This window comes from Cololabis saira, chromosome 20 (assembly GCF_033807715.1).
Source record: "Cololabis saira isolate AMF1-May2022 chromosome 20, fColSai1.1, whole genome shotgun sequence".
Classification (NCBI taxonomy): Eukaryota; Metazoa; Chordata; class Actinopteri; order Beloniformes; family Belonidae; genus Cololabis; species Cololabis saira.
The window spans coordinates 7,176,746-7,201,383 of record NC_084606.1 but is presented as its reverse complement, the minus strand read 5'-3'; the positions used below and the strand labels follow the sequence as shown (position 1 = coordinate 7,201,383).

General features: G+C 46.2%; 1 protein-coding gene across 2 annotated transcripts; it reads left to right on the top strand.

Annotated features, from left to right (window-relative positions):
• The first annotated feature begins 386 nt into the window (after nt 1–386).
• LOC133420213 (NLR family CARD domain-containing protein 3-like) lies at nt 387–24,400 on the top strand. Of its 2 annotated transcripts, none has more exons than XM_061709822.1 (11): nt 387–558; nt 7,688–7,819; nt 7,902–8,063; nt 8,269–8,370; nt 9,804–9,882; nt 10,108–10,315; nt 14,146–15,916; nt 16,665–16,838; nt 17,549–17,719; nt 18,947–18,996; nt 23,585–24,400. In XM_061709822.1, the coding sequence occupies exons 2-11, from the start codon at nt 7,731–7,733 to the stop codon at nt 24,157–24,159; spliced, it is 3,381 nt and encodes a 1,126-aa protein (XP_061565806.1). In that variant the 5' UTR covers nt 387–558; nt 7,688–7,730; the 3' UTR covers nt 24,160–24,400. The 2 variants fall into 2 exon arrangements, with proteins under 2 accessions (XP_061565806.1, XP_061565807.1); XM_061709823.1 differs by lacking the exon at nt 387–558 and adding an exon at nt 3,396–3,494.
• The last annotated feature ends 238 nt before the right edge of the window (nt 24,401–24,638 follow it).

Below are 24,638 nucleotides of genomic sequence, written 5' to 3'. Positions count from 1 at the left end.
CCTCAGAGAAGTGAGTTTTATGTAAAATGTCACTAAAACATGTCACTGATGCTTCTTTCACTCGGGATTAAAATATATAAGATACATATGTAGGGATCAAGTGAGTAGCCTTCTAAGTTTGAATAGTTATATTGTTGATGTTATCTCTATGCAGTTCCATGTTTCCACCACTAACTGGTGCGTCTGGAGTCAAGCAGAACTTGCTCTTTTTATTTAATCGACCTTTGAGCCGAGTTTATTCGTATTAAAATATGAGCGTGACAAGAGAGCTGTGAATAAGTAACCCAAAAGATAAGCTGTCGCGTCTCCTACTTTTTACAACATTAAGCGAGAAAACGCAGATGCTTTGGTCAAGTTTACGTTCACTTTCTCGTGGACGGGTTTCTGCGTTTGCAGCTCCGTGTGATTGGAGCAGTTTTTAAACTGCCAGCAGCTCCGTTTCTGGACAAAGATAATTCCCGTTAACGGAGTCACAGCTGGAACTGAAGGACGAAGGAGCCGACGGTTCGACGCGTCCAGATGTTGGAGCGGAGTCGGTGAATGAGAGCACCAGTTCAGGTAGATGATGGTCAGCAGGACCAGAGCTGTTACTGGTGACTGAAGCAGCTTTACCGCCTCCGTCCGTGTGTGGAGGAGGCCGAGATGAGCCGCTGCTCTCCCGCTTTCCGACACTCTGAACCCGGCTGAGCAGAGAAGGAGCTCAGTATCAGATCATTATTGTGTTTGTGGGGGAAGAAAGAGCTCTTGGCCCGGATAGATAAGAAATATGTGGAGACTAACGGTCCAAGTTCAGGTTCAGGCCTAAAAGGAGGAAATGAACGTGATCAGAAACTCCTGGGGCCTCATTTATCAACCGTTCGTAGAAAAAGTTCTAAATTCTGTCGTAGGAATGAAATTTAGAATGCGTGTAAGTACAAAAAAATCCGAAATTTATCAAACGTGTGGACACCGGTCGTACACCGGTCGAGGTGCAAACACCAACAGAGCTGTTCTGCAGAATAAATGGGTGTTGCGTTCCTCCAGGCCACCGGGCAACGACGGGTAACAGGGACATAGTTGCATCGCAGATTATTTGTGCATGGATTGAATGAAATCCTTTCATGTTCACGTAACTAAATTAATTATGTGATGGTGCTTTTATGGCAATGTGGGTGCAATCTATAGCTCCAATTATGTTTGGGAATCCGGCGATGGCGTGAAATCCTCGATTAATTTGGGCTTGTTTGTGATGTGTGTATGGGAACTGGGTGTAAGTTGGGCCAGAGAAATTATTGCATCCAACACCGCCATGATTCTGCTTAGTGTCGGCTGCGAAATGCCGCATATGTCTCCAATCTCTCTCTGAAATGTTCCGGTGGTCAAACATCCCAGGGTGGACAGGAGCTGGATGTGCACTGGGATGGACTTGGTGCGTTTGGTCTCTCGCTCCAACATAGGTTGTAAATCACGGCATAGATCCATAAGAATGTTTTTGGGGAAGCGGTACCTGCTGAGCAGCCACTCCGTGCTCTCACTGAACAGATCAGCACGCTCTTTGAAAACGCATTCTCTGCGGAGCGCACGGTTCTAAGTAAGCCATGCTACTTGTATTTTCTTTTCAGGTCTTCCTGCCACAGCTGTATTTTATAGCTTGTCACACCAATTATTCAAAATGTCTGCTAAATAACTAATGGATCATTTTTATTAATTGGAGGAAACGGGGAACATGTGTGAAGTTTGAGATCGCTGAACACTGTGACTCTTTTAATGGGTTCTATTTGTAGTTTCACTGTTCTACCACTAGATTCTGTGTGTACACGTGGTCAGAGTTGTGCTTACATTTACACGCTTTCCTACGCACAAGTACATGTTGATAAATACCATACTTTGCGTGGGAATGTTCTTACGCACACATTACGCACATATCTGTGCGTACGCACGGTTGATAAATGAGGCCCCAGGTCTCCATCTCATTGCGTCCTGTGGTTTTCATTGTGTCGTGGCGTCTGACCATGAAATGAAAAAGACTGTGGTCGGTTCCAGGTTCCAGGTTCCAGGTTCTCCAAGTCTGGACTTGAGTTCTGGAGAATTCCTGCTGACTCAGGACAAAGTATTCTGGAGGACAAAGTCTAAAACCGCAGAGGCCTTGGTTTGGTGGGTGTGTTTGTTGCCATGGCGACTCATGAGAGTGAGCCTCACCTGAGTTCTGCTGAGACTCTGGAGGCTTTTGTTCTCAGCTGGACTTGATTGCAGTGATGAACGTCTAAAAGAGCCGGGAGGAGAGAAGCTTGGAAGCAGAGCTTGTTGTAGTCGGAGACCAGGATGGTTGTTTGTACTCACGGGAAGGAGCTGGGAGGACGTGGTGGCTGGGAGGATCAAGGTGTGTTTACCTGCATGTTAATGCCAGAGTGTTCTGGGTAGCCTACAGTGTGTAGTGGTTCTGTGTGCAGCGACACAGGGAAGTTGGGTGCCTGGGGGGGGCAGATTTGTGTAATGAGGGTCCATTAAAGTGGGCCAGTCCTCTCTTTGGCCTACGAACTAACTGCTGTTGTCTTCAGTAGTTCCTAAGACATATCTTGTAAACATCTTCTTCTGAACCGTGATGGAGTGTGTGTTCTCAGAGTTCTGACCCCGGACCATAGCGGTTAATTAAAGGTGGTTGCTGCAGCTTCTGCCTGCTCGGTGTTAAAAATTAATCTAATAAAAAGGTTTACTGCAGTATGGAGGACAAAGTTAAATGTTTCTGCAGTTGGAGACATCAGTGTACTTTATGTCAGTGGTTCCCAACCTTTTTTCCTTGTCCCCCCTACTTGTGTCTAAGTCCAGCCGGGCCCCCCGACCCGTACGTACTAGCAGCAAAAGAGTAAAGTGATTCGTTACAAATCTTTAATTGAAAAAATGAACATTAGTTATGTTTTTTTGATACATTTCTCTTTGATTTACCCTGTACTTTGTTTTTCTCACCTTCCTTTTGTGTCACCAATGTATAAAATACACACAAATAACTGCAAGGACATACAAATATTTCTGAAAAATGTCTTTTAATATGAGAGCAACATTTTTTTACATTTTTCCTTTAAGAACCTGTCGGAGTAGTAGTATGATTAAATGTTGAATAATGATATAATAATACGTTTTTAAGTTTTTATCCTGATAAATAACTTAGTATTTTAAAATTACCAAAATATATTTCTAAGTGGGTTTATACAGACGTGGATTATTGTATTCCATTAGGTGTGTTATTATGATTTTTTATTTATGTGTAAATATAATTTTTGCAACTGCATATCCTCAAAGCAGACAAGGTTTCGCGCCCCTCCAGAGATCTCTGGCGCCCCCCCAGGGGGGGCCCGGACCCCAGGTTGGGAGACACTGGTTTATGTCATCACAGCTCAGCTTACAGGCTAACTTTCCTCCAGGAACATTACATTTAGTTAACATTAAATAAACCATCTGTACATTAATACAACTCAGAATGGAGCAAGGACTCATCTGGATGAAGTGTTTCTGACTGTGTGAGTTTTATTTCCCTTTTCCTAGTTTTGAATGTCAGTAGTTTAATAATTGCTAAAACATCCATCATCTAAATTCTGTTTAACAACAATGAAGACACAACCTTATTTTTTTTACACCTCTTTCAGTGTTTTGAACCAGACTGTAAATATGTTTCTGTTTCTGTAAAGTTGGACATTTGAACACGGAGGTCGGCGAGGTGAACGCGCTGTTGCGGCCTCTAGTGGTCAGTGGAGGAACTGCAACCTGAGACTCAGCCTGGAGGTCAGATGGTTGGTGCTCGGGGGAGACGTGGGCGCTTGAGATGTCAGAGTATCCCAGAGTGCATTTTGCACCAATAAGCCAAAGTAATAGAAGAGAAAGGAGTAAATATAAAGTTAGAACTTCATTTTTGTTAACAGAATTTTGTCTTAAGATGTTTTTACACGGATTCAGGAGGAACAATGCGGTTTTCGTCCCGGTCGTGGAACACTGGACCAGCTCTACACCCTCCACAGGGTGCTCGAGGGTTCATGGGAATTTGCCCAACCAGTCTAAATGTGTTCTGTGGATCTGGAGAAGGCATTTGACCGTGTCCCTCGTGCCATTCTGTGGGGGGTCAATGAGTCTGGCGTCCAGTCTCTGTATGATCGGAGCAGGAGTCTACTTCGCATTGCCGGCAGTAGATCAGACTTGTTCCCGGTGCATGTTAGACCCGGTCCTGTTCATAATTTTTATGGACAGGATTTCTAGGTGCAGCCAGGGGCCGGAGGGGATCCGGTTTGGGGACCTCAGGATTTCGTCTCTGCTTTTTGCGGATTATGTTGTCCTGTTGGCTTTATCGGACCGGGACCTTCAGCATGTGCTGGGGCGGTTTGAGGCCGAGTGCGACGCGGCAGGACTGAGAATCAGCACCTCCAAAACCGAGGCCATGGTTCTCCATCAGGAAAGTGTGGCGTTCCCTCTCCAGGTGGGCTGAAAGGTCCTGCCTCAATCTCAGGGTCTTGTTCATGAGTGAGGGAAAGATGGAGCGTGACTAGGGGTGTCAAATTAGCGCGCTAATTGCGATTAATTAATTACAGGCATATTTAGCGCGTTATGTTTTTTAATCGCTTAATCTATTTTTTAATCTCTAACTTTACATTTTCTGTTTGCGAATTGCCTTTATTTTGAAAACAATGGTCAGTCCCACTATGAAGTGGACATTGATTGGCTGTCACTATGTTTGGACATGTTTAGCTACGCTGGTAGTCTCCCATTGTAGCTGGACAGGCATGTTGAGGAAAGGTGAGTAGCGGAGAAGTGAAAATGGAGGAGCATGTGAAAGTTCTCGGTCCAGTGAATGAGGAATTTACATTTCTAAACCGCCCAGACGGCAGCATTGATAAAGGTAGAGTGATGCGTGTTCTCTGAGGAAAGGACTTTGCTCACCACTGAAGAAGCTCAAGTTTAGCCACGTAAACGTAAAGCACCCAGTCGCGCTTGACACCACTAAGCGTGACATTGACAAACTGATCAGTGCAGCATCTGCAGTTATGCGGTCAATGTACCGGACCGTCGTGGTGAAGAAGGAGCTCAGTCGAAAGGGGAAACTCTCGATTTACCGGTCAATATATGCTCCCAATCTCATCTATGGCCATGAACTTTGGGTAGTGACCGAAAGGACAAAATCACAGACGGCTGAGATGAGTTTCCTCCGCAGGGTGGCTGGACGCTCCCTTAGAGATGAGTTTCCTCTGCAGGGTGGCTGGACGCTCCCTTAGAGATGAGTTTCCTCCGCAGGGTGGCTGGACGCTCCCTTAGAGATGAGTTTCCTCCGCAGGGTGGCTGGACGCTCCCTTAGAGATAGGGTGAGGACTTCGGCCACCCGGGAGGAGCTCGGAGTCGAGCCGCTGCTCCTTCACATTGAGAGGAGTCAGCTGAGGTGGCTTGGACATCTGTACCGGATCCTCCTGGATGCCTCCCTAGGGAGGTGTTCCAGTCATGTCCCACCTCCCTAGGGAGGTGTTCCAGGCATGTCCTTCCTCCCTAGGGAGGTGTTCCAGGCATGTCCCTCCTCCCTAGGGAGGTGTTCCAGGCATGTCCCTCCTCCCTGGGGAGGTGTTCCAGACATGTCCCTCCTCCCTAGGGAGGTGTTCCAGGCATGTCCCTCCGGGAGGAGACCCCGGGGAAGACCCAGGACACGCTGGAGAGACTATGTCTCTCGGCTGGCCTGGGAACGCCTCGGACTCCCCTCGGAAGAGCTGGAGCAAGAGCTGAGGGAAGACCTGGAGGAAGTGTCTGGGGTGAAGGAAGTCTGGGCATCTCTGCTGACGCTGCTGCCCCCGCGACCCGGGAATGGATAAGCAGAAGAAGATGGATGGATGGATGTTCTACAGTGTAAAGCGCTTTGGGGCTGTAGGAGTACAGCTGGAAAGAGCTATATAAGTGTAGGCCATTTACCATTTTATAACTTCACATTTGTGGTAAGGTTCTGAAGACAGAACTGCTAAAACCTCCTCCAACATTTTCAAGATAAACTCACATCAAACCTGTGGACCGAGGCAGGACCTGGTCTCTACTATGTGATTTCACAAACCACACATCCTAAAATCTTTTGATGAGGTAGTTGATGGTCCACGCTGTCAGCTGACACCTTCTCCATGAGCAGCATCGGTAAAGATGCTGGAGGAGAGGAACATGATCATTTCAGCTCCTCTATGCTGTTCAGGGATCTGAGTGTGAGGTAGATAAGCATCCACCCCAATACTTGGTTTGGGTGTAAACTGGGTCCAGGACTGGACTCTCCAGGGTCTAAGGTGTTTCAGTAATTAAGAGTCAATGATGATCTTTTGTCCTGGAGACAGAAACTAAGAGCAAACCTGTGATTAAATAGAAATGTGGGTTGAAGGTGTGAGCTGAGCTGCAGCTCCATGGCTCCATCTAGTGGTTGGATAGTAGAAGTGCAGCAGCTTCCTCACTGCAGTCGGACATGAAGCTGAAGCACTTTTTCTGCTCCTCTCCCTTATCAACCTTCCCTGCCTGCTTTTGTCTGTCTTGACGCAGAGCCTCTCATTTCCACTCCTCTGAAAACTCTACAATCATGGAATTGATTAACTGGTCCCTCAGCACAATTGACCAAATTTTTGTAACGAGAAGTCAGGGGGTTAGGGAGCCCTCCTGCCCCGATGGAACTTTTTTTGCTGGTTACACAATGGATTCCTGCAAAAACTGGAAGCCGTTGTGCCTCAAGATCTTGACCGTCGAGGACGTTGAAGACGCCTTCATAATTGGATTTATGATAGCAGGATTTCTTCTAATTGGAGTGGGGATTTTCCTGGCCTATCGACAATCGTGCAAGTCGTCGACAGCCATTCTGGCCCTCTCTGAGCTGCCCGACGTTGCCGAAGGAATAAGCACCGGGATCCGCACTCAAACTCTAGAGCAGGCTAGATGCGATTCTTGAACAGAATCGCAGGCTAGCGGCGGTCTTCGAGCTCATTAGCAAGATGGAGAACACCTTGGAGAAGCTGGGTACTCGGCTTGGCGGGAATTGATTGATCACAGTTCGTCTGATTGGAGTTGCATTGATGAACCAGAGAAAGGCAGACGGAAAATTACTGGGCTGCCTGCTCAAGAAATTGTTGTTTCTATAATTTGCCCTTGACAGAGCGGCTTGGCAGGCCTCTCCGGTCACAAATCTCCCTGGAGGAATGTAAACAAGATGACTCTGCCCAACTCTCCCCCTCTCCCACGAACACCTACGGATCTCCCTCCCAGAACTGTACCGAGCTGCCTGATAGCATCAAGGACATTTTGGCTGAGGAGCTCTGGGCGAAGGTTCACAGACTTATCGCACACACACACTCACTGACAACCACACCCCCCCCCCATCCAACGCCACGCTGCTTGCGGCGCTCACTTGAATGAACTGTGCCGGGATCCCCCCCTGACTTGCCCACCCCCCATCACCCACATGCAAGTCCTGTGACGTCTGTTGCTTTGTGTGCTGCTGAGGTGTTTTTCTGCAACTTGATACTGTGTACCCCCCCCCCATCCCAGTGTTACCCTTTGGAAAACAGGCGCACAATACCATTGTGTCGCCGCCGGTGTATCCGAAGTCAAAAACAGTTTTCTAAGCTGACCTAATAAAACTGATTCTGATTCTGATTCGGAAGAGAAGATCAGTCAGAGCTGGTCGTCGTTGTACATCTACAATGACTTGTTTCCTCTGCAGATGAAGGTAGAAGGTGTGTGTGAGCTGATGTGAATCCAGCAGCATGGATCAGTGTGAGGACAGAGAGGAGGGAGTCCTTCCCTCTAAAACTTCCCCGAGGGGAAAACCTGAGAGTCGGAGAGAAGAAGAGAGGTGAGACGATCACCTCTAACTGTCCATGACTCTTCTGCACGTCAGAGTTCAGCCCTCACATACCCAAACATCTTTATTACAGGAGTGGTCCTGGACCTGGACCTGGACCTGGACCTGGACCTGGACCTGGTCCGGAACCTGAATCTGGACCTGAACCTGAGCCCAGCTGTGTGTCCTTGAAGAGTGACAGATCATTGGATTTCCTTTTTGATTTTAAAGAGACCCAACGTTTTCCCTCAGTGAGGTGAGTTTTACATAAATGTTTCTGAAAACGTAAAAGAGACTGAAATGTTTTTATCGTAACATGATTATTTTAGTTTTAGAAGTATATGTCTTGTTTATTTTCCGTTAAGTTTTATCTATAAAGTATCTATTACAATACAAGTTGTGTCTAGGTTCTTTCCAAGGACCAGAACATGACCTCACGTCACCAAACACCTTTATTACAGGAGACGATCTGGTCCTGAACCCAGCTGTGTGTCCTTGAAGAGTGAGAGATCATTGGATTTCCTTTTTGATTTTAAAGAGACCCAACGTTTTCCCTCAGTGAGGTGAGTTTTACATAAATGTTTCTGAAAACGTAAAAGAGATGTAAAAGAGGTTGCAGCGTAGCTCTAGAGCAGCATGTCTAGCAAATATCTTGCAAATATTGTGGACCGAGGTCGTTTTAAAACTTTTTTTTTTTTTTAATTTATTTATTAACATACAGTGCAAACAACGACAAAAGACGACATCAGTTTGTGTGTGTGTGTGTGTGTGTGTGTGTACACGTGTAAATAAGATGATGAAAGTAGATACATAAATTGATTCGAGAGTAAATAAGTAAACAAATAAATAATTATCATATAGAGTGGTGTAGCACGATATAATATAAATATAGCATAATAATATAGTAATATCCTAATATAACATAATTTTTATAAAATATTATAAAATATTATAACATATAACCAAATGATATCACCATACTGTAATATATAACAATATAATAATACTATAGTTTAACATCCCATGAGATTTCATAACTTAGTATAATAATGCACTATGAAACAATATATCATGATAATGCCAGGAATAATTATTAGAGTTAGAATTGGTAATTTATGTATTGCAATGAGGTGTGAGGTCAGACCGGGGCATCGGGGAAGCGAGCAGGAGGCCCCCACCAGACTCCAGTTGCCCGACCGGGAGCCCCAGCAAGAGGCAGGTAGGACGTCGTTTAGAACTTGATGCACGATTCCTTTCAGCATTCGTGCTGCTGCGTATCATCAGCATAGAAATTAACATTCATGCCGTGGTTCTAGATTATACTTCCCAAGGACTGCATGTAGAAACAGAACAAGATTGGCCCTACCACTGAACCCTGCGGGACACCGTAGCAGACCCTAGCACTGAACCCTGCAGGACACCATAGCAGACCCTCGGGTAATAGATAAGATAAAATGTACATTATTGATCCCAGGATTGATATATTATTGGTACGCAGCAGCATAACATAAAAGGAACAGACGGTGACGAAGCCAAAATAAAATATAAAACTAAATATATATTTTAAAATAAAATATAAAACTATGATCAAAATCTTAAGACCACTTAAGAATTATCATTCTGCTCTTCTGGATCTTAAGAAGGTTCTAAGTAGAACTTCAAAATGCAAAACCTGCGCTGCCTAATCAAAGGCAGTAGCCTCTGTAAACAGCACTTGCTCAACGCACTGAGCTGTCCAGGGCCCCACATCGTATACATTTAAGTAAGTGTACAGCAGAGATTCAGAGAAACGATGAATAAATTAAAGTTAATTATTGTACCAGGTTGTGGCATGAGAGAGGGAAGATTTCCTGTAACTGTCACGTTCTCAGTCGTCTCAGGAGGACCAGCGGACCTTTAACATGACAGGAAGTCCTCTGGTGGACTGTTCTCATCCAAACATGACTCCATGGACTTTTAGACATGATGTGACCTGTTCTTCATGATTCCTCCACAGAGTGGACCAGCAGATCTCAGAGTCCCCCAGTGGTCCGTTTGTCCAGGAGCATCAGACCGAGCTGGACTCCATCTTTCAGGTCTGTACATGAACAACAACTGCTTCTCCATCTGTTGTCCTGATGTCCATCTGCATACTGGTCTCTGGAGACCAGTGGACTGTCAGTCTGTCCAACATGGGTCTGATGTTTGTCTCCATGCTGGTCTCTGGAGACCAGTGGACTGTCAGTCTGTCCATCATGGACCTGATGTTTGTCTCCATGATTTCAGTCTGGTTGGGTCATTCATGTGGTCTTCTGTTCCAGCTGCTGGAGGACGACATCTTCATGTTTGTGAAGGACCAGCTGAAGAAGATCCAGAAGGTTCTGAGTCCAGATTACCCAGAATCCTCAGAGAGTCTGGAAGAGGATGAAGATGAAGAGCAGAAGAGCATCAGAGAGGCGTTCATGAAGATCACAGTGAAGTTCTTGAGGAGGAGGAAGCAGGAAACGCTGGCTGACCTCCTGCAGAGCAGTAAGTCGTTTCTCTCAACATCTGAGCTGCTGGATAAACGACACCGAATGTCTCAGTAGTTGACCAACATTCACAGATCAGACACAACATTAAACCCACTGGAAGGTGGAGGAACTGAGCTAATTTTCTTGCACCAGTCTTCTGTTAGGAACATCTCATTAATAGGTTCATTTTTTTTTTTTCCCTTGTCTGTACATATTAATGATTGATACCATGACGGTAGAAACCAAAAGTATATATATGTGCATTATTACTATATTTAATATATATACGCATACATATGTGTACACATACATAAATATACACATACAAACCCAGTGATTTTTTTTTTTTTTGGGGGGGGGGGGGGTGACGACATCCACTGCCAATCCAGGAAGCAGGAACACACGGAAACACACGTCAAGCACTGGAAATCTGCAACAAAAAACCACAAACAAAGCACGAAACCGGCACGGAGCCAACCAAAACAATAACAGCAATCGACCCAAATCCCGAGATCCGATCGCAGTCTGAGCCAAGCCACCGCTACCGCTACCTAAACCCAAAAACTAGAGAGCCAGCATGCAGGTGAACAAGCCAGTGCGTATGTCTATGTGTGTGTGTGTGTATGTATATGATCATGTGTGTGTGTGTGTGTGTGTGTGTGTATGCATGTGACTAAGTGACTATGTGTGTGTGTGTATGTGTGTGTGTGTGTGTGCGTGTGTGTGTGTGTGTGTGTGTGTGTGTGTGTGTGTGTGTGTGTGTGTGTGTGTGTGTGTGTGTGTGTGTGTGTGTGTGTAACAAACCAAACAAAGTTCCATCTGAAGTGTATCTATAGTGGGGGAGGGGGGGGAGCAACCCCGCCACCCGCGAGACCAGAGGCCGACACGGAAGAGCCCGGAACCCAGGCCACCGGCAGCCCCACAGAGGGGAGAAGCGGGAGGGAGGCAACCCACCGCCTGCGAGGTCCCCCCCCCCACGGCGCAGGAAGAGGCAGCCAGGGATCCGGACCGCGACCCAGGCAATCCCCGGCCACCCGGTCCGGGCCGGACACGCAGCCAGGAGGCCCTCACCCTTCAGGCCAACGACCCCCACCCGGCAGGGGGCCAGCCTGCCCGGAGAGACAGAGCCGCCCCGGCCGCCGACGCGGGCACGCGCACCCGCCCCCCACGAAAGTGGCCCCCCAAGACCAGAGGGGCGCCCCGCCGCAGAGGCAGCGGGGGGGACCGGAGACGGGCCCGGAGAGAGGGAACCCCCCAACAAGGCGACACCCATGCAGGCCCGACAACGGAGGGCCCCAGACCCAGGCATCCCATTCATTCATCCATTCACCTATCCGATATCTATACTAATAATAATATGATATACTATACATAATAATAATACTAATAATACTACTACTAATAATAATAATAATAATAACCATCTTTGTATAATATAATATTGATAAATGATTAAGTTTTGTTGTCCTGCCAACGGAGGCTCAAATCCTCCATGGCAGGACCCTTCCATACCGCATTCTCACCGACACAGACACACAATCACGCACCGTTTCCCCCTCCCCGGGGGGGTCCAGCACCGCCAGAAGGCGCCCCAGGCTGCACGGCGAGCCCCGCCAGGCCCGGGTATCCCGACCCACCTATCCCAGGCCGGTGAGGGAACGCGGGTGATGTGGGACCCCCTCCCGCCCCTGGTGTTGAGTGCATGTGATTAATGCCATAAAAACAGGGAGGGGGAAGGGCCAAGTATCGATTTGACACCGACCCCCCCCCCCTCCCGAACTACGTGTCCTTGTCAAATGTATTTATTAAGTGTTGAATGTGCAGTGTCTATTTTGCTGTTAAAACCGTGAGGCGGGGAGTGCCGGGCCACGCGGGACAGTGACCCCCATGACCCGGACCCCCCGCCCTTCGCCTATGTGCGTATGAATCGTGTAGGGGGGGAAGGAGGGGGAGCGGAGGCCGAAGCCAGGAGGCAGGACCAGCAAAGCCGGCCCTGATAAGACACCCGCGTCCCCCCACCGGCCATCCAGTAGACGGGGGCCGGCCCTCCGAGCCGGGCCAGGGCCCCACCGTACCTCCACGGGCGCCCCCGGCGCCGCCGGAGCCCCCAGACGGAGGGGGAAACGGTCCAACATCCTCCCATTCATACTGACAACATAAGACATAGACACCTGGGAATGGTGCCACCCCGCCGCCGCGTCCGCCCGTGCACCCCCCGGTCAGGGGAGGCCCGATCCCCGGACCCGGCCCCACCCCCCCCCCCCGAGGCCACCCCGGCGGACACCCCAAGGGTCACGGAGTCCCCACCTCCGCCGGAGGACCAAGGCAGCAATGTCCCCCCAGCGCAGACAGCCACCCCCCACCCAGGCAGGGCCGGGCCCTCCGAGTGGGACCCCCACGTCCACGGCCCAGCCCCCCCCGGGAGACCCGGAGACGCCCAAGCCACCGCTCCCCACCCGAGCCCCCCCAGCCACCCCCCCCATCGCCATGAGGCAACCCCCTCCATAGGCCCCCAAGGCCCCCACCGGCCAGGGACAGGGCCCCGCGGCCCCCCCCACCGCCCCACAGGGGCCACCGGAGGCCCGCGCCCCAGACCCCCCATTAATAGGGTCATTAATATCCCAGTAAATAAAAGTTTTATTCTAAAGAGTTGAACTGTGTGGATTCAATATTCAGTTCCAGCAAACACAAAACAAAAACAACTTGTGTGTCTGCAGTTAATCGTAGAAGATACACGGTTCTTGTTCCTCTGATTGATCGGAGGGGTTTTTGGGAGGAAAAAGCTTCAATACTCCTCATTGAACCGCTGATCAGTGAATGTTGAAATGTTGATTCTTTAGAGGTGTTGTGCAACACTAGGTAGTGCTCTTCCAGTTATCAAGAGTTATTCATAATTTTATTCAACAATTATTAATAATTAATAAAGTAGACTATTTATCAAATTGAATTATCAAAATGATTTAATCCTCGTGGGGCACCACCTGGTTTTCCAGGAAAAATTATAACTTTCACAGCAGAAATCAGTCTCACAAATAGATATTATTCTGCAGAGTAGCAAATCTTACTATTATCACTTACAGAATAACGGTTGAAGGCGTTACAGCTCGGCTCTAGCTCTGTCAAACAGTCATTGTGACCAGAATTTGTATAAAACACAAACAACTTCTCATTCAAATCAATCAGTATTTATTCACATCCAGGTGTCAAGCAGATGGAAACGACACCATTGAATAAATACTGATGGCAACTACGTTAAACATAAAACACTGATTAACAAGAAAAACAACACTAAGAAAAATGAAACCTTAAACGTTAACTGCATAAATGGAACAGAAATCAAAAACAATAGAGACGTGATACAAACGATCATCTACAGTTCAAAACAACGTGGCTGCACGTGGCCGGCAGGATGGCTGCGGCATTTAAAGATGGCAGCGCCCTCGCCACGCCACGTGCAATCGGAACACAAACACAGCGTTTAAAACGTGAATGACTGGCGGAAAATGGCGCCACAAAATAAACAAACACAATAATGATGATAATGAATGATGCCAGTAGTTGCAGGCGTTGCACAGTAATAAGAACAGTAACTTAATAAAACATAAATTTAGTTCCTTTGTTCTGAGGCCATGCGGCAGGGGTCATAAACTTTAGCTTGGCTTCGGCCTTTACTGGTCAAAGCCTGAAATGTTCACCTAATCACACATGTCATGAATTCATAATCACTCCCTGAGTCCACAATCATATAGGAATTCATCATCATATGGTGGTCCAACAGAGGAAGTAGAACTTGTTGTGGGCTGGTTTTAATCACTAAGTGTTTGTCTTTATTTCATCTTTATTTAGATACCGTCGCTGCCGTTTGTCAATCCAAACTCAAAGGTCAGCTGCAGAAGAAGCATCAGCATGTGTTTGAGGGGGTCATTAAAGCAGGAAAGACAACCCTTCTGGAGCAGATCTACACGGAGCTCTACATCACAGAGGCAGGGACCGGAGAGGTCAATGAAGAACATGAAGTCAGACAGATTGAAGCAGCTTCCAGGAAACCAGATGGAGCAGAAACAGCCATCAGACAGGAAGACATCTTTAAACCCCCACCTGGAAGAAAAGGACCAATCAGAACGGTGATGACGAAGGGAGTGGCCGGCATCGGAAAAACAGTCCTAACACAGAAGTTCACTCTGGACTGGGCTGAAGGCAGAACCAACCAGGACATCCAGTTCCTGCTTCCATTCGCCTTCAGAGAGCTGAATGTACTGAGAGAGCAGAAGTTCAGCTTGGTGGAACTAGTTCATGTATTCTTCTCTGAAACCAAAGGAATCTGCAGCTTTGAAGAGTTCCAGGTCGCGTTCATCTTTGACGGTCTGGATGAGTGTCGACTTTCTCTGGACTTCCACAAGTCTACAATCGTCAGTGACCCCAGAAGATCCACCTCAGTGGATGTGCTGCTGACAAACCTCATCAGGGGGAACCTGCTTCCTTCTGCTCGTCTCTGGATCACCACACGACCTGCAGCAGCCAATCAGATCCCTCCTGAGTGTGTCTCCATGGTGACAGAAGTCAGAGGGTTCACTGACCCACAGAAGGAGGAATACTTCAGGAAGAGGTTCAGGGATGAGGAGCAGACCATCAGGATCATCTCCCACATCAAGACATCACGGAGCCTCCACATCATGTGCCACATCCCAGTCTTCTGCTGGATCACTGCTACGGTCCTGGAGAAAGTCCTGAAAACCAGAGAGGGAGGGGAGCTGCCCAAGACCCTGACTGAGATGTACATCCACTTCCTGGTGGTCCAGGCCAAACTGAAGAAGGTCAAGTATGACGGAGGAGCTGAGACGGATCCACACTGGAGTCCAGAGAGCAGGAAGATGGTGGAGTCTCTGGGAAAACTGGCTTTTGAGCAGCTGCAGAAAGGAAACCTGATCTTCTATGAACCAGACCTGAGAGAGTGTGGCATCGATGTCAGAGAGGCTTCGATGTGCTCAGGAGTGTTCACCCAGATCTTTAGAGAGGAGAGCAGCCTGTACCAGGACCGGGTCTTCTGCTTCATCCATCTGAGTGTTCAGGAGTTTCTGGCTGCTCTTCATGTCCGTCAGACATTCATCAGCTCTGGAGTCAACCTGCTGGAAGATCAACTAACAACTCACCGTTCTCCTACTGGTTTCTATCAGAGTGCTGTGGACAAGACCTTACAGAGTCCAAACGGACATCTGGACTTGTTCCTGCGCTTCCTCCTGGGTCTTTCAGTGGAGACCAATCAGAACCTCCTACGAGGTCTGATAAAATCAAACAGAGGAAGTTCACAGAACAATCAGGAAACTATCAAATACATCAAGAAGAAGATCAGTGAGGATCTGTCTGTAGAGAGAAGCATCAACCTGTTCCACTGTCTGAATGAACTGAACAATCGGTCTCTGGTGGAGGAGCTCCAACAATCCCTGACGTCTGGACGTCTCTCCAGAGATGAACTGTCTCCTGCTCAGTGGTCAGCTCTGGTCTTCATCTTACTGTCATCAGAAGAAGATCTGGAGGTGTTTGACCTGAAGAAGTTCTCAGCTTCAGAGGAGGCTCTACGGAGGCTGCTGCCGGTGGTCAAAGCCTCCAAGAAAGTTGTGTAAGTACCAACAGACACACGTTGGACCTCTGGAATGGAGGGGAGTTTCTGACAACGTCTGGTTTTACCTCCAGATTTTATGTTTTCTTCACTTGTTTGGTATATTTTTTCAGCACAACCTCAGATGAGTGAGTTTACGCTGGTTCTTTCATTTCCAGAGACTTTAATGTCACATAAAAGACCAACAGAGACACAACTACATTTTCTTCCATAACAGTGAAATAACCGGGTTGTTGTTTAGTTTAGTTTAGTTTAGTTTATTGTTTTGCACAGTTTTTAAAAATATACAGGAAATATCAATGATAAACACTATACGGTGCAGGAAGAGGCAAAAAACCCAATGGGCTTATTTGAAGCCTCCACCGAAGATATTAAAATTTCATGTCAAGAATAACATACAAAAAAACAGAAAGTATAACTACACAAAAGTGATGGCAAACTAATAATGCAATATATAAATAATAAAGAATAAAGACAAAAAAATAAATGTGTGTGAGTGTGCATGGGATATTGTTTTTACAACTTATATTGTATTGATTCCTGAGCAAATAAGACTGTACATGTCACTATGAGTGAAACACAGAAAAAAAACAAAAAGAACATGGATACATAAACAACAATACATTGGGAAAACAGTCACAAAACAGCAGTCAAGTGGTCCTTTAAACGTCTTTTGTAAAATTTCAGAGAGGACGAGCTTTTTGCCAGGTGGGAAAAATCATTCCATTGTTCTTTTTTATGTCTGCAGACTGAGTGGTTGTAACCTCTCAGAGGACATCTGTCCACTTCTGTCCTCAGTTCTCAGCTCTCAGTCCTCCAGTCTGAGAGAACTGGACCTGAGCAACAACGACCTGCAGGATTCTGGACTGAAGAAGCTGTGTCCTGGACTGGAGAGTCCACACTGTAAACTGCAGTCTCTCAGGTTGGGATTCATTCAAGTCTTTTCCAGTTCAAATAAAAAAATCAGTAATTTTCCATATGCCTTAAGTCTCTGGTTCATCATTGGCGACTAAACAGACTAATTTGTGGTCAATTCCCGCCAAGCCGAGCTCCCAAATTCTCCAAGGTCTTTTCCATCCTGCCAATGAGCTGAAAAACCGCAGCTAGCCTGAGATTCTGTTCAAGAAACGCATCCAACTTGCGATTTTGCTCCCCCAACGTTAGAGTCTGAGTGTTGGTCGCATAGCTGATCCCTTCAGCCACGTCAGGTAGCTCTGAAAGGGCCAGAATAGCTGTCTACATTTTCCAAATTTGTCGATATGCACCAGCTCCAAAAAGCAGAAATTCTGTTATCAGAAATCCAATTATGAAACATCTTAAACATCCTTGACAGTCTGGACAGACACACGATCCTCCACATCTTTCAGGAGTCCATTGTGTATCAAGCAGCAAACGTCTCGTCGGGGCAAGAGGGCTCCCCTATGCCCTGTTTTCTCATTGAGAACATTTGGTCAATTGCACTGAGAGATAGGGCAGGGCAGATAGGGGGGGAGTGGGAGTAGAAAAAGCGTCCGCCTTCACCAAGAGCAGGAAGAAAAACCTTTCAAGTCCCAGTGAACGTGCTGCTAAATATGTCTGCAGCAGGACACTTGTGCAGAGAACATGCAGCAGACCTGTGTTGTGTGTCTGCAGGCTGTCGGGCTGTCTGATCTCAGAGGAAGGAAGTGCTTCTCTGGTCTCAGCTCTGACCTCCAACCCCTCCCACCTGAGAGAGCTGGACCTGAGCTACAACCATCCAAGGGAGTCAGCAGGGGAGCTTCTGTCTAGAGTGGAGGATCCCCTCTGGAGGCTGGACACTCTCAGGTATGGACACTAGGGCTGCAGCTATCAAATATTTTAGTAATTGAGAATTCTACTGAAAATTCCATCGATTAATTGAGTAATAGGATAAAACATATTTTTGTTTAATTAAAGAGCAATTATATATATATACATAAGATGTTAGATGTGAATTGACATTACTAAGACTAAATTATATAATACAGTAGGTTCATGGCTGTGCATTTAAAAATCCCTGAACACGGCCTTCACTCAAAAAACTAAGGATCTTACCAAGAAATGTTCTTTTTTCTAACCTAAAGATGCCATTACACCTGATAACACATATCACTTAAAAGTTTAGGTGTTTTTCCCACGTGTTTCAATTTAACTTTCATTTGTGTCAAGCAAATTTTAAGTTCTAGTTAAATTTTAAGTTAAAGCCTTCGTAAGATTTTGAGTTTTGGCAGTGTTCAAAATAAAATTTAGATTCTGCTGTATTGGAGCACATTAGGCACCAGCGCTACTTGATGTTTTATCCATCAATGACTACAGAGCTAAAATTGACAACTAACCAGTTAGCTTTATTACGTTTTTATTTTTCACCCTCATCACTCCACAGCTCTGTTTTTACAGATTAAATGCATTAGCCACGCATCGACAGTCGTCATAATTAATAAAAACCTAGCCCTCCACAGGGCTAACGTTATGTTAGCAAGGTACCGTAACATTAATCTCATTAATTAGTGCTACACGTACTGTTGTGGTATCAAGCGCTGTCTTACAGTGATACATGCAACAGTGTTGCCTTGGTGTCCAGCTGGAAATGCTGCCACACTTTGACATTTTCTGCCTTTTCTTTTAGTTAAAACCAAACATATCCGCCTCTTTCTTCTTCCTTTACGTGCGTGGCGTCAGCGCATTGTGCCGCATTAAACGTGGTCCGGGCGAAATATCCTGCTTTCAGCTGCAAAGTTAAACGATTCCTCGATGCAGAAAAAATTTGTCGATCATTTTTTGTAATCAAATTACTCAAATTATTCAAGGAATTGTTTCAGCCCTAATGGACACACTGCTGGGTTGGTTATATTGTGGTAGTTATGGCGGCACAGGTGTGGGGGTTTTCCTCCACCTCAGGTGATTGCTCAGGGGTGTAGTGGGATGTAGCGGATACGGGAGTGTCCAACAGGTAATGGGAGTGGGGGGGGGGCGCTGACATCTCTGCTTCCTCTGAAAGAGACTGAGCTGGTCTGACCCCCTTCTTCCTTTCAGGGTGGAGCCTGCTGGACAACGATGGCTGACACCGGGAGGTCTGAGGAAGTGTAAGTGTGTTTTTTTTTTTTTTTTTTTTTTAACTTTATTTTTCAGTTTTTCGTTAACAAACATTGAACTAACAAACGTAGATATACAAAGAGAGTATCCCCCCACCCCCAAGGCTCTTAGACAGGCATAAAATTAATGAACAAACAAAAGTAAATAGATACACAGAAGCAAAAACAAATACAATCCTTCATTGGAAGTGAAAGCTTTCCACAAATTCTATAAATGGACTCCAGGCCAAAGTGAAGTTTTTGCGGGCTTTACATATCTTGTATCTCAGTTTCTCTAACGGTAAGAAAGATAGTACATCCCTCAGCCACTGTAGGAATGACGGGGCTACCCTTGATTTCCAGTTAAAAAGTATAAGTCTGCGTGCAAGCAGAGAAGCAAATGCTAAGACATTTGCCTGTAATTTTGAGACTTTACAGCCCGGAGGTGGTTCACCAAAGATGGCTGTGTGATAGCTAGGTGTTACAGTTTGATCACAAATTGTAGAGAATACACCAAATATCTGTTTCCATAATCAATAAGAGAAGTACATGAGGGGCTCGACCGCCAGATCGAACAAATATGGGGAGAGGCCGCAGCCCTGCCTGCAAGATCTGTGAAGGGGAAAATAGTCAGAGATATTGTTATTGGTTCGTACAGCCGCAGTGGGTGCATCATATATTATTTTAATCCATGTCAGGAATGATGATCCAAAGCCAAATTTACCTAAAACCGCAAACAGGTACTGCCACCCAACACGATCAAAAGCTTTTTCGGCATCCAAGGAGATCACCACCTCTGCGCTCTCCTCAGATGCCGTATGTGGGGTGTACAGGATGTTGAACAATCTACGCGTATTGTAAAATGATTGTCTGCCCGGGATGAAGCCCGTTTGATCCGGGTCAATGACTGTTGGAATCACACCGTCTATGCGGGTGGCTAGTATTTTTGTGAGAATTTTATAATCGCAGTTCAGAATGCTTATTGGGCGGTACGAGCCGCATAGTAAAGGGTCCTTGTCCTTTTTGAGTAGTACTGAGATTATAGCTTGGGTCATTGTTTGCGGCAATTTCCGTTGCTCAAAGATGTCCTGGTACAACTGGCTAAGTAATGGTGCTAGCTTATTAGCAAATTCTTTGTATATCTCAATCGGAAACCCATCAGGCCCCCCCGCCTTACCACTCTGCATTGATCTAATTGCCTGCATCACCTCAGCCGCTGTAATTTTCCTATCCATTTGCAAACTGTCCTCTGGGTTGATCGTCGGTATAGTCAGCCCCTCTAAAAATTTAATGATATCAGACGGGTCGTTCGGTGGCTCCGATCTGTATAGAGTCATATAGAATTGTTTAAATTCGTCATTTATTGCATTAGGGTTGGTGGTTTTCTCTCCCAGTTCTGTTCGGATCTCAGGAATTGTGTTTACAGCTGCGGACTGTCTAATTTGGTGGGCTAAAAGTTTACCAGCCTTCTCCCCGTGTTCATAGAATTTTTGTTTTGATTTAAAAAATAGTTGTTCAGTTTGTTGAATGGAAAGGTTGTCGAATTCAGTTTTTAACAATAATTTTTCTCTGTAGAGCTCGGGCGTTGGAGAGTCGGCGTATTTACGATCAACCTCTGCTATACTGCGAGACAAATCACTCAAGCGCTGTTTGCGTTTCTTTCTCTCATAAGCTGTGTAGGAGATTATCTGGCCTCTGAGATAGGCCTTAAGGGCCTCCCACACAGTGGTTAGAGGCATATCTGGAGTGAGATTGAATTCCAGAAAACTATCAATTTGTTGGGAAATTAACTCCTTAAAAGAGTCCCTGGATAACAACAGAGGATCAAACCGCCATGTACGGCGTGGTCTGGTACACTCTGGGAAGCATATATCCAGCTGTACTGGGCCATGGTCGGAAATAACAATGCTATTGTACTGGCTATCCTTGATCATAGGGAGAGTTCCACTATCTACAAGGAAAAAGTCAATCCTAGAAAAAGAGTGGTGGACTGGGGAGAAGAAAGAATATTGTCTAGTAGTTGGATTGTATCTCCTCCAGGGGTCAGAAAGTGCATAAGTTTCTATAAATGCCTGGATGACTGCACCCGATTTTGAAATTTTACTATTAAGCCTGGGATTCGATCTATCAAGTTTTGGGTGCAAAACACAGTTAAAGTCGCCCCCCAGTATCAATTGGTTGCTGCCGGGATCTGGTAATAGTGCGATAAAATTTGTAAAAAAAAGGGGGTCGTCCCAATTGGGTCCATATACATTAGCCAATGTTACCTGGGTACCGTACAGTTTGCCAGTTACAATAACATATCTACCCCTGGGATCACAAACAGTCTGCGATGGGATGAATGGGATGCCCTTTCTGATCAAAATAGCTGTACCACGCACTCTATCCTCATTTTTTGAACAGAATAATTGCCCTATCCAAGCTTTCTTTAGTTTAGTACATTCACTAGATCATAAGTGAGTCTCCTGTAAAAATACGATATCACTTCTTAGTGTTTTTATATGTGCAAACACCCTGCTTCGCTTCACTGGGTTATGGATTCCCTTTATGTTCCAACTCAAAAAACTAATATGGTCTGACTTAAGTGTATCGGACATTGTATTTCTAGGAAAAATAAAAGCAAGAAATGTGACAAAATGCAAAAGAGTCCCTGCCTGACTACAAAACTAAAACTAAAACTAAAACTGAGCCTTGAATCCCTATGCTGATCTACTAAACCCGCCGAGATCGCACTTCCCTCTTCTAGCATTACCCTGCAGATAACCATGTAACCTATCCTCTTAACAGGCCCTAACCAGGGCGAACCATGATGTAGATTGGGTCGAACTTAGACTGAATGTTATTTGCATATAGCCAGTTACAAAAGAAACAAAAAAAAAAACAAAAAAAAGACACACAAACCAAAGTATCTCTGCATGACCCAACTCTCTCCTTTACATCGTTTCCCATGCACACAATATTAGCATTTAACATCCCTTCCTCGTATTTGTATGTCTGAGAATAATTAAAGGGTTCAGAGCATTGTACATATAAACTTGCTTAAGGAGGGGAAAAAAAAAAAAAAAAAAAAAAAAAAAAAAAACTATAACTAACTATATAGCAGACCGCCATATAGAAATGGCATGCATGTGTGCATATACACAGACTTCTTATTCACCGAGGGGAAAAAAAATAAATAAAAAAAAGGGTATAAAATGAATAAATAAAATAGGAGAGAGGAATAAAGTATATATGATGTATTTCAAACACCAGGCACCATCATCACTGAGCTAAAACATGTCAATATCTCCCGGGAGCCTCGCTGCTGGCATCATGGAAAAAGGGGGCGGGTGAATAAATGTTGTCAGAGAACAGAAAAAAAAGAAGGGTCTGATATTCAAACCCTCCACAATTTGACTCACCCACTTGTTATTAACATCTAGTCCCCATTGTCCGGTTAGTTAAATCAATTTACACTGTCCTTGGGCTTCAAGTTCTTTTTAATGTATTCCACCGCTGCCGCTGGATCCTCGAACCGCTTCTCCAGACCAGCTGAGTCGGTGATGCGCAGCACCGCGGGAAACCGGACCCCGAACCTGACATTCTGGCAGCTCCGTAGTAGACGTTTAGCTTCGGCAAATGCCGCTCTCTTCTTGGCCACCGTCACCGTGTAGTCTGGAAAGATGCTCACTCTCTTGCCGTGCAGTGTCAGCGGCGCCGAGCGCGCCGCGCCGCGGAGGACCTCATCCCGCTCCGGTAGGTAATGGAATCTGATCACGATGACTCTGGGGGGGTCCCCGTCTGCGGCGCGTCGGGCGGCGCGGTACGCCGCATCCAGGGTCGGGGTAAAGCTCAGGCCCAGTAGTTCTTGCAGTAACTTGGCGACATTCACAGTGGGCCGCTGTCCCTCGCACAATTCAACACCTTCTTTTATCCAAACCAGACGCGCACAATATCGGCGCTGCCCCCCGTCGATTTCTTCCACTTTCTGGCGGAGTGAGGCAACCTCTGTTTTTAGCACGGCAACCTCGTTCTCAGTGGTGGTCGTTTTATCGGAGTACATGTTCAAGCCGGATTCCAACTCGCTCAGGCGGGTCTCCTGCTTCACCACGTCCTCCCGGAGCGCATCTATCTAAGTGTTCAAATCAGCCGCACTTGAGTCTATCCGTGACAGAATCCTATTTTCACTGCTCGCAATGGCAGCCATGACGGCAGATAGATCTGTTGTCTCCTCATCTGAGGATTCCTCATTTGCGGACGCGTTTTCAACCGAGTCCGAGGTTTTAGCAGAGGCCTCCTTCTTGCTGCGTTTTCCTTTAGGCATTTTGCGGTTTAGTCGTCTGTTATAAAACAGATAAAGCTGTCAGTACGATGCCTTGGCGTTGTTCAGTTGCCAGAGATGAACTCAGTCCGTCCAAAATTGTTTTCTAAAAAAATTATTTACAATCGGAATCGGAATACGATCGGGAGCTCTGTACAAACACGACCTCACATGTCGCTGCTCGCTAGCGCCCCCCTTCAAGTGTGTTTTTATTCAACCATCTTCACTCGTTCATGAGTCCATCAGTTATCAATAACTGATCAATAATAACTGCAGCTGCTTGTTTGTTCTCTCCATCAGATTCCTGTCAACTCACCATCGACACAAACACAGTCAACAAACTCATCAAACTGTCTGATGACAACAGGAAGATGACACATGTGAAGGAGGTTCAGTCATACCCTGATCATTCAGACAGGTTTGATCGTCTTCCTCAGCTGCTGTGTAGAGAAGTTCTGACGGGTCGCTGTTACTGGGAGGTCCAGTGGAGCAAAGGGGTTTCTGTGTCAGTGAGTTACAGAAGAATCAGCCGGAGAGGAGAATCAGAATCAGAATCAGAATCAAAATCAGACTCTGATGTCTGTGTGTTTGGACGAAACGATCATTCCTGGAGTCTGAACTGTTATCTAGCTGGTCAGTACCATGTCTGTCACAATAACAGGGACACATCCATCATCTCCTCATCTTCATCTTCAGTCTCTGGCAGAGCAGCAGTGTACGTGGACGTTCCTGCTGGAACTCTGTCCTTCTATGAAGTCGTCTCTGACAGACTGATCCACCTCCACACCTTCAACACCACCTTCACTGAACCTCTCTGTCCTGGATTTGGACTCTGGTCCTGGTCTGGTTGCTCAGTGTCTCTGTGTCCAGTTTAGTCTCAAGAGTCCTGTCAGAGAAGCCGTCTCTGTTGGATCCTGGACTTGGACTTGGTTCTGGTTCGTCAGTGTCTCGATGATGGTAGTGATGATGATGATGATGATGATGATGATGATGATGATGATGATGATGATGATGATGATGATGATGATGATGATGATCACCATTTGTTTAGTTTTTTTGGTTTATTGTGTTTTTATTTGATCTTTTTCACATTTAAATATTAAATAATTTACTGGATACTGGATCCTCCAGCTCTTCTGAGGCGAGTCAGAGGCGTTCCCAGGACACGCTGGAGAGACATAGTCTCTCCAGCGTGTCCTGGGTCTTCCCCGGGTCTCCTCCCGGTGGGACATGCCTGGAACACCTCCCTAGGGAGGAGGGACATGCCTGGAACACCTCCCTAGGGAGTCGTCCAGGAGGCATCCGATACAGATGCCCAAGCCACCTCAGCTGACTCCTCTCAATGTGAAGGAGC